Source organism: Gracilinanus agilis, chromosome 3 (assembly GCF_016433145.1).
Source record: "Gracilinanus agilis isolate LMUSP501 chromosome 3, AgileGrace, whole genome shotgun sequence".
Lineage (NCBI taxonomy): Eukaryota > Metazoa > Chordata > Mammalia > Didelphimorphia > Didelphidae > Gracilinanus > Gracilinanus agilis.
This window is the reverse complement of record NC_058132.1, coordinates 195,944,965-195,954,490: the sequence shown is the minus strand read 5'-3', so window position 1 is coordinate 195,954,490 and position 9,526 is coordinate 195,944,965. Positions and strand designations below refer to the sequence as shown.

At 41.5% G+C, this 9,526-nt stretch overlaps 1 protein-coding gene across 2 annotated transcripts in view; it reads left to right on the top strand.

The window, feature by feature from the left end:
• Positions 1 to 9,526, top strand: part of DRD2 (dopamine receptor D2) — a 35,211-nt gene that overhangs the window by 13,867 nt on the left and 11,818 nt on the right. Inside the window, exons 3-5 of one of the 2 annotated variants that reach the window (XM_044666326.1) lie at positions 1,706 to 1,842; positions 3,722 to 3,912; positions 5,926 to 6,012. In XM_044666326.1, the coding sequence (XP_044522261.1) occupies positions 1,706 to 1,842; positions 3,722 to 3,912; positions 5,926 to 6,012 (415 nt within the window). The remainder of the gene's footprint in view (positions 1 to 1,705; positions 1,843 to 3,721; positions 3,913 to 5,925; positions 6,013 to 9,526) is intronic. The other variant, XM_044666325.1, reaches the window with a different exon arrangement.

Genomic DNA, 9,526 nt, shown 5'->3' with positions numbered 1-9,526 from the left:
CTTCCTTCCTTCCTTCCTTCCTTCCTTCCTTCCTTCCTTCCTTCCTTCCTTCCTTCCTTCCTTCCTTCCTTCCTTCCTTCCTTTCTTTTCCTTACCTTCTGTCTTAGAATTGACACTGGGTATTGATTCCAAGGAAGAAAAGACATAAAGGCTAGACAATGGGGGTTAAATGACTTGTCCAGTGTCACACAACTAGGAAGTTTCTGAGGCCAGTTTGGTATCCAGAACTTCCTGTTGTTCAATCTACTGAGCTACCTAGCTGCACCATGCTCTATGTTTTGTATGTATTGATTCTAAGATGAAAGGTAAGTGTTAAAAAATTTAAGCTCTTCAAAATCTGGCCCCTTTCTACCTTTCCAGACCTCTTAGATCTTATTGCCTACTATGAACTCTGAGATGTTGTTGAGTCATCTACAATGGACGTCTTACTATTCATCTCTCATATTCTATTATCTCCTCACTTGGAGACTTGTTCTTGGCTCTCTTCTATGGCTGGAATATTCCTCACCTCTGCCTCCTGGCTTCCATTGCTTTCAAAACCAAATTCAAATTCTAGTTCTTATAAGAAACCTTTTTCTGGTAGTACCATCTCACTGAGATTATCTTCCATTCATACTCTATTGAATATATATATATATATATATATATATATATATATATACTTCCATCAATCAATCAAGAAACATTTATTAGGTACTTACTTTGTGCCAGGCACTGTGCTAAGCTCTGATGATAGAAAAAGAGGCAAAAGACTGTCCCTGCCCTCAAGGAACTTACAATCTAATGGGCAAAATAACATGCAAACAAATATATACAAAGCAAACTATATATAAGACAAATGGGAAATAATTAACAGAGGAAGCAGGACACTCATTTGTTTGCCAACTCCCCATTAAAATGTGAGCTCCTTGAGGGCAGATGCTACATTTTCCTTTATCTTTCTTTTTATTTCCCAATCACATAGTAATCATATAATAAATGTCAACTGAATTAAACACTGTGCCGGACTCTCCATAAGATTCAAACAAATAATTCATTTCATCTAAGCAGACATTTATTGAGTGCCTGCAATATGATAGGCATTATGCTGAAGGGTAAGGACAAAAAAAAATAAATGAAACAATTCTATTCTCAAAAAGCTTACATTCTATTGGGAGAAGAGAGAGTCTGCCATGGATCATAAGATCATAGACCACAGGCTGGAGCCATCTTGTGGAAAAAGAAAGACATGAATTGGGCCCTGAAGGCTGGGTGAGTGAGTAATCCAAGAAGCAAGATAGAGGGGGCAGCTGGGTGGCTCAGTGGATGGAGAGACAGGCCTAGAAACAGGAGGTCCTAGGTTCAAATCTAGTCTGAGATACTTTCTAACTGTGTGATCCTAGGCAAGTCACTTAATCTCCATTGTTCAACCCTTGGAACCAATGTACAAAATTGATTCTTTTTTTTTTTTTTTGAAACCCTTACATTCTGTCTTGGAATGAATACTATGTATTAGTTCCAAGGCAGAAGAGTAGTAAAGGCTAGGCAATGGGGGTTAAGTGACTTGCCCAGGATCACACAACCAGAAAGTATCTGAGGCCACAATATTGATTCTAAGTTGGAAAGGAAGGCTTTTTTTTTAGTAAATAAATAAATAAATAAATAAGAAGAAGCTAGGTGGTATTAGAAAGTGACACTTTTGATAACTCTCTCACCCCTACTTTAGGTACACAGCCGTAGCTATGCCAATGCTCTACAACACCCGCTACAGCTCCAAGCGCCGTGTCACCGTCATGATCACCGTTGTCTGGGTTCTGTCCTTCGCCATCTCCTGCCCTCTGCTCTTTGGGCTCAACAACACAGGTAAAGCCAGCCATGTCTTCCTGGTGCACCTAGTAGGCCCACTTATATGAGTTTGGATGAAGATGTCTTTCAGATACTGAGCAGGGGGATGCCCATGCTTTCAGGGTGCTATTTGTGTAGCAACTGAATTTATAGACAGACAGTATTTCTTCATTTAAAATACTTTATTATTTGACCAGTCAAGACATCCTAATAATGGTCAAATGACTCTCGTCCATCATGAGACAAACAGAAACAAACAGAAACAGAAACAAAGACAAACAGATAGCTCAGGATCTATTTGCATTTTGGAGAGGTCATTGTTTAGCTTCTCCCTTGAATGTCTCAAGATATCTCTAGTTGTCAGTCAGGTAATTAGGAGATGTTCCATCAGATCCTCAGCCCTTTCCCAAACTAACAGGAGAAGTTTTGCACATACACTGGAAAAGTGTCATTGCAGGTAATATTTCCTTTTAGCTGGAGTCTGTGAAAGGACCATATTCCTCAGGACAAAGAGAATACAAATTCTCCTTAATATATAGGAACTGATTTTGAGCCCTTATAATTCAAGGCCCTGGATAAAAATAATACAGCATATGAAAATATAATTCTAATATCCTGGCTATATTGACCATAGGCAGTCACTTAACTCTGGATCCCCAAATGACTAAGATCCTCAGTTATCAAAGAGTTATTAGTCTGCCTCTGTGGAGGGAGTTTCTAACCCTGGACTTCCTCATGCCAATAAAATCCCAGGCCCAGACTCCCTCCCTGCCCCTTAGTCCCTAATACACCTACACACGTGGTGTGCCGAACACGCCATGGGGTGAGCTGTTACCTTAGGACCTTTTTTGATGGGGTTGTGGCTTTGGTCTAGAAGGAATCAGGTGGATCTAGGAGGCACTCAACTAAGTAATAATGGAGACTTTTTGAGGGCCTTGAGCCTATGCCAGTGGTTGAGGGAAACACAATGGAAATGTAAGCTATGTTCCATGCCCTGGAGAGGTTTAATTATGGATACGAGGTTATTTAAGGATAGTAACCAGACGTCTGAAGGGACCAGAGATTGTGCCATAAGGGAACTGGTTGAAGGAACTTGGGATATTTGCTTTGGAGAAAGATTTAGGGCAGGATATGATAGTTGTCCCCAACTACCTGAAGGGCTCTTCGGTCAAACAAAGATTAGATTTGTTCTGTCTGCTTGGTCTCAGAGAGCAGAATAAAAGAGAAATGGAGGAAAGCTGTAGCAAGAGGAAGATTTCAACTCCATTCAAGGAACAATTTTTGAACCTTTATAATTATCAAAAGGAAGAATTGTCTTTTTTGAGAGGCAGTAGATTCCCCCTCTGTAAAAGACTTCAAGCAGAGGCGAGGAGAGTATTCATCTTCAGGTCTCCAAGTGGGGTTGAACTGAATGGCCTCTGAGGTTCCTCCCATATCTTTGATTCTCACTCACAGGAGACAAGTAGTGAGCAAGGAAGGACAGGACTAAGTATTAAGTAAGTGGTGAAGTACTTAATCATTCAATCAATCCATCAGTCAGCAGGCATTTATTATTACACAAGCAATTCCTGTTTGCAGTGAGCTGACGTTGGGTACCACCTATGAGTTATAAGGAGTTCAGAGAATAAAGGAATAAACAGGGGCTGAGATTATTAGAAAAGGTTTCATGGGGGAGGTGGGACTTGAGGATGGGAGAAATTTGGCTAGGAAGATGGAACAAAGAAATAATTCCAAATGATCGAATGACCATAGACTGTTGGGAAACTGTGAGAAGGCCAACCCAGAGGGGAGAGCGGGGAAAAAAGGTTGAATGGGGCTGGGCTGTGGAGAGGCCTTCAATGCCCAGCTAAGGAGTTTGGGCCCCACTGACAATCCTCTCTGTTTTCATTTCCCCTAGATCAGAATGAGTGCATCATTGCCAATCCTGCCTTTGTTGTCTACTCCTCCATCGTCTCCTTCTACGTACCCTTCATCGTCACCCTGCTCGTCTATGTTCAGATTTACATCGTCCTTCGAAAGCGCCGGAAGCGTGTCAACACCAAGCGCAGCAGCCGGGGGGTGGAATCTGATGCACAGGCCCCACTCAAGGTCTTTTCTCCATCTGCATTTCCTAATTCTATCCCATTCTACCAGGCCTTCGTGCCAGTTCACTCAGCTAAGTTATCCCTCCTTCCAGCCCTGGGCTCCTTTTCTATTCAGGGCCATGTAGAATGCTTTAAATCGGTGATTCCCAAAGTGGGTGCCACCGCCCCCTGGTGGGTGCTGCAGGGATCCAAAGAGGCAATGATGGCCACAGGTGCATTTAGGGGTGGTGAATAACTGTAAGGGGGTGGTGATAGTATGTGAGAGGGGGCGCTAAGTAATATTTTTTTCTGGAAAGGGGGCGGTAGACCAAAAAAGTTTGGGAACCACGGCTTTAAATAGTCTTAGTCACTCAGATGTCCAAACCATATTTCTGGACAAGGATGATCAAGCCTGACCTGAAGGGTTCTGAAAGAGTTTGCCTAGGAGTGAATCCAGTGATAGGGACAATGGATTGGAATCTGGTAGTATTAAGAGAGTAGGAATAGTTATGGGACACATACAGAAATGTCTAAAGGGAGTGCTGGACTTATAGCTGAGGATTAATACCTCAGTGTGGTTATGGTCTTGTTCGGAACTGGTATGAGAACCAATTAACTTCTCTGGGCCTCAGTTTCTCCATCTGTAAATGAAGGGTTAGAAACTTCATGACTAAAGTCCCACCTAGCTCTCACTTTATGAACCTATAATTTTAGAGGTGAGTTTGTAGGGACTTTTAATCCACCTGCCTTTATCCCTGGAAAGTTTTTATATTATTGTTTTGATCTTAAAGTGGCCCTCCTATTCTTCACCTTAGGTCCCTTGCATATTTTGAAGATACTCCTTCTCCCCATTACTTCGTCTAATCTCTTTGCTCTTTCCCCCTAATTTGGTTTTCTGTCCCGCCTATCCCTATCATCTTTCTCCCATTCAATCTCCTTGCTTCTTACCTGTTTCTGCCTCAACCTCCCTTTCCTGTGATTTTTACTTCTTCTAAACCCTTCTCTTCCATCCCTATCTCTGGTTTCTCTGATCTACCCCAATCCCCTAACACACACACACACACACACACACACACACACACACACACACACACACACACACACACACACCTTCTTCAACTTCCTACCTTGGAAGGCCGACCTCTCTGGCAACTTTTCTCCTTCTCCCTTCTAGCCCCTTCCTTCATATGTATGTATGTGTATATGTACATATATGTATATGTGCATTTATACAGGCATTTATATATTTTTAAAAATTTAATTCAACAAAAGTTTAAGTGTCACCTAATTAATACATTGAGTGCTATTCTAAGCCCTTTGCTTCTTCCTTCCTTTTGAGCTTTTTTTCTGACCTCTTTTCTCCTCCCCTCTTATTTTCCTGTCTCATCATTCTTAATTACCCTATCTCTCAGCTTCTTTCCTTCTACTTTCTCTGACTACCCTCTCTTGGATTCACTGTCCATCAGGCTTCCCTGCCCTTTTGAAAATAACAGCAAGGTGGTAAAGTGGACAGAGCGCTCGCCTTGGTGACAGGAAGTCTCTTACTACCTGTGTGATGATGGGCAAATGACTAAACCTCCCTTGGGCTGTTTCCTCATCAATCAAAAAGGGCTAGTAATGGCTCCTACCTGATAGAATTTCTATAAAGTCAAATAATATAAAACTTTTTGAAAACCTTTAGGCAGAATGTAAATACTTTTTTATTGTTGTTTAGTCATTTCAATCATGTCCAACTCTTCATGACTCCATTTGGGGTATTTCTTGGCAAAGATACTAGAAGGGTTTGCCATTTTCTTTTCCAGCTCATATTACAGATAAGGAAACTGAGGCAAACAGGGTTAAGTGATTTGCCCAGGGTCACACAGCTAGGAATGTTTGAGGTCATATTTGAATTCAAGTTTTCCTGACTCCAGGTTGGCACTCTATCCACTGTGTTACTTAAGCTGCTTTTCTGTAAACGCCAGCTATTATTATTTTTTCCTCACCCAGCTGTCCCACTCCACTGTCCCTGTGACCTCTCCTGGCTTTCTCCCCACAGGACAAATGCACTCACCCTGATGATATGAAGCTCTGCACTATTATCGTGAAATCCAATGGGAGTTTCCCAGTGAACAAGAGGAAAGTGGTAGGTATTATAGGATAGAGTGTCAGACCTCCTCCTCTTCAATCCCCAGGACACTCAGCCACCACAGGGCATCCACCATACAAGGGAAATGAGAAATTCTCACACACCACCTGGTCCCAGTAGGGTAAGCATGCTCTGGGAGACCCTTGTTCTATGCCTGCCAGATTTCTGCCCCAATCCCCCACAGACAGTACTTAGGGCATTCGGGAAGATGCTGCAGAGAGAATTTTCTGAGATTTTAAACTTCTTATGCTATTCTTATGAACAAGAGGGAGAGATGTAGGCTAGACCAGAATAATTAGATGGACTTAGAGGTGGTTGAATTTTTGTTGTTGTTTGGGGCAGTTTGTGGGCACAGTGGATAGAGCACTGAGCTTGTAATCAAGAAGACTTATCTGCCCGAGTTCAAATCTGGCCTCAAACATTTACTATCTGCGTGACCCTGGGCAAGTCACTTAACCCTGTTTGCCTCAGTTTCCTTATCTAATATAAGCTAGAAAAGAAAATGGCAGACCCTTTCTAGTATCTTTCTTTGCCAAGAAATACCCCAAATGGAGTCATGAAGAGTTGGACATGATTGAAATGACTCAACAACAACAACAAAGCTTTTTTAGAGCTGGTCAAATGGTCACACCAAAAAGTAGCAGTCACTAATATTGCTCTGTTAACTTGAAAGGAAGCCTCCAGGAGAACGCCCCAGAAATCTGTGCTTGGCCCCATGATGTTTCCCATTTTTATCCATGCTCAAATAAAAGCACGATGCCATACTTACCAATGTGTGGATGATACATGGGAGAATCAACTAATATACAGGATGACAAAGTCAGGAATCAAAAAGAGCTTGACTCATTACAGCTGTGGGCTGAATTGAATCAGATGAAATTTAATGGGAACAAACATAAAGCCTTATATTTGTGTTCAAGAAATCAACCTCACGAACACAAGATGGGGGGACCACTATATACACGCAGTATAGACCTCATATTAACTCTTGGGGTTGCATCAACTTCTTTTTGGCCTCCCTTATCACACTGTCAGTTCATTTGCAGGTCATAAAAAATAAGATCTGGGGTTTTTGAGTGGACTCCAAATAAGTCAGTTGTATGATAAGGCAGGTCAAGAAGAGTTGATGCAATCTTAGAGTTACTACAAATTTTGTCTGAGGTTCACAAGGTCTTTTAAGTGCATAATCTCACTTGATCCTCTCAGCATCTCTATGAGGTCGAGATGCTGTTACCACGCTGTTACCAAACCTTAATATAGATTCATAGAATTGTAAGGTTGAAAGGGGCTTCCTGCGAATGAAGGCCATGTTAAAGGCCATGCGAATGTGGAACAGCTGTAGGAGCTGGAGATGTTTTGCCTAAAGGTGAAAAGGTTCAGAAAAACAAGCTAGCTTTCTGCAGGTATTTGATGAGCTGTCACGCACAAGAAGGATTAGATTTCCTCTGTTTGGCCTGAATGAGTAGAACTTGGAGTAATTGGTGGGAAATGGGAAAAAGGAAAAAAGTTGCAGATCCATTTGGGTATAATCAATCAATAAAACAGAATTTATTAAGCACCTACTATATTCCTGGCACTGGGGATACATATACAAATAATGAAACAAAATTTCCAAAAAATTAGACTTACCTAGGGAGATTAAATTAGTAAATACTTAAAGAAATTAATCCAGACTATTCATGGGAAAGTCACATACTGAAGTTTAAACTTAAATATTTTGACCACATAATGAAAAGACAAGACTCATTGAAAAAGACCTTGATGTTGAGAAAGATTGAAGGCAAAAGGAGAAGGGGACAGCAGAAGTTAAGATGGATAATGTCATGGAAGCCACAAGCATGAACTTGGACAGCCTTAGAAAGAAGGTAGAGGATAGAAGAGTCTGGGATGCTATGGGGTCACGAAGAGTCAGACATGACTGAGCGCCTGACCAACAACAAAAAGAAAAACATGCCATCTCTAAAAGTAGTAAGCACAAGGGTAGCTAAGCAGCTCAGTGGATAGAGTGTCAGACCTAGACACAGGAGGTCCTGGTTCAAATTGGCCTCAGACACTTCCTAGCTATGTGACCCTGGACAAGTCACTTAACCCCAATTGCCCAGCCCTTACTGCTCTCCTGCCTTAGAACCAATACTTAGTATCAATTCAAAAACAGAAGGTAAAGATTTTTTTAAAAAATAAAATAAAACTAATAAAAATAAAAAGAGTAGAGTTCGCTAGTGGTCTTGAAGCAAAGCCTGGATAACCAGAACCTGAACTGGAGAATTGGAAGAGACCTCATCAGCCATCAAGGTCAACCCACACATGGAAGGAATCTCTTCTATAACCTACCTTACAAGTGGTCCTCCAGCCTTTGCTTCATAACTTCCAAAGAGAGGGAACCTTCTACTTCTCATGGCATGCTCTTCCCCTTTTGAACCTCTTATAAAGGAAATTCTTGAGATACTGGATTGCCGTAAGTGGCTTCTGATGTCCCTTTCAATCTTACAATTCTGTGAATCTGTATTAAGAGACTGTGGTGCTGTGGAAAGATCACAGAATCTAGACACAGAAGACTTTGATTCAAATCCCAGCTTTCCCACTTGCTACCTATGCAACCCTGGGAAATCACTTAACCTCTTCGAATAAAATGAGAGGATTAGCCCAGAGAACCTCCAAGGTCCCTTCCAGCTCTGCCTCTATGGTTCCGTGATTGGGAGCTCTTTGTAGTCACAAGGGGATTCTGGGTTTCTAGAAGGTGGCAAACCAATATTATTGACAGAGGGGAAAAAACTGGGTCTGTTCTTCATGAGGTCAGCCAGGCCTGCAGGTGTTTTAGGCAGCAGCTGCTGATGAAAAACTGAACACATTTCCTCATTCCAGATGAGCACATTCCACAGCTCAAATTTATATGTTGCTTTGCAACACTCTTTGCATACATCGCCTCATTTGCTTTTTATAATATTTACTAGCATATGGCCCTGGGAAAGTCACTTAATGTCTATGAGATTCAGTTTCCTAATCTGTAAGTTAGGTATAATATTTATTTACAATAGCAACCTCACAAAGTTATGAGGAAAGCATGGTACACACTTCAAAGAATTATGCCAATGAATATCATTATTACTTGTCCTATAAGGGTCTCTCTGAAAGTTAATTCAATTTAGTTCAACAAACATTTATAAAGTTTACAGGCTACAAAAAAAAAATTATCCCTGCCCTCAAGAAGCTTACATTTTACAAGGGGTGATAGGTGGGGATATATCATGTATGCATAGTGAAAATACTAAGTAATTTTAGGAGAGAGGCAAAGTCAGGAAACAAAAAAGAATAGACTGAAAAAGAGAAAGAAGAGAGACAGAGGAAGAAAGGAGAGAGACTAAGAGAAGGAGAGAGAGGGGAAGAGGGAGACAGAGGGAGACAGAGGGGGGAGAGAAGGAGAGACGGGGAAGAGAGAGGAGAAGAGGAGAGAGAAGGAGAGATAGAGGGGGAGAGAGGGGAAAAGAGAGAAGGAAAGAGAGAAGGAGAGGGA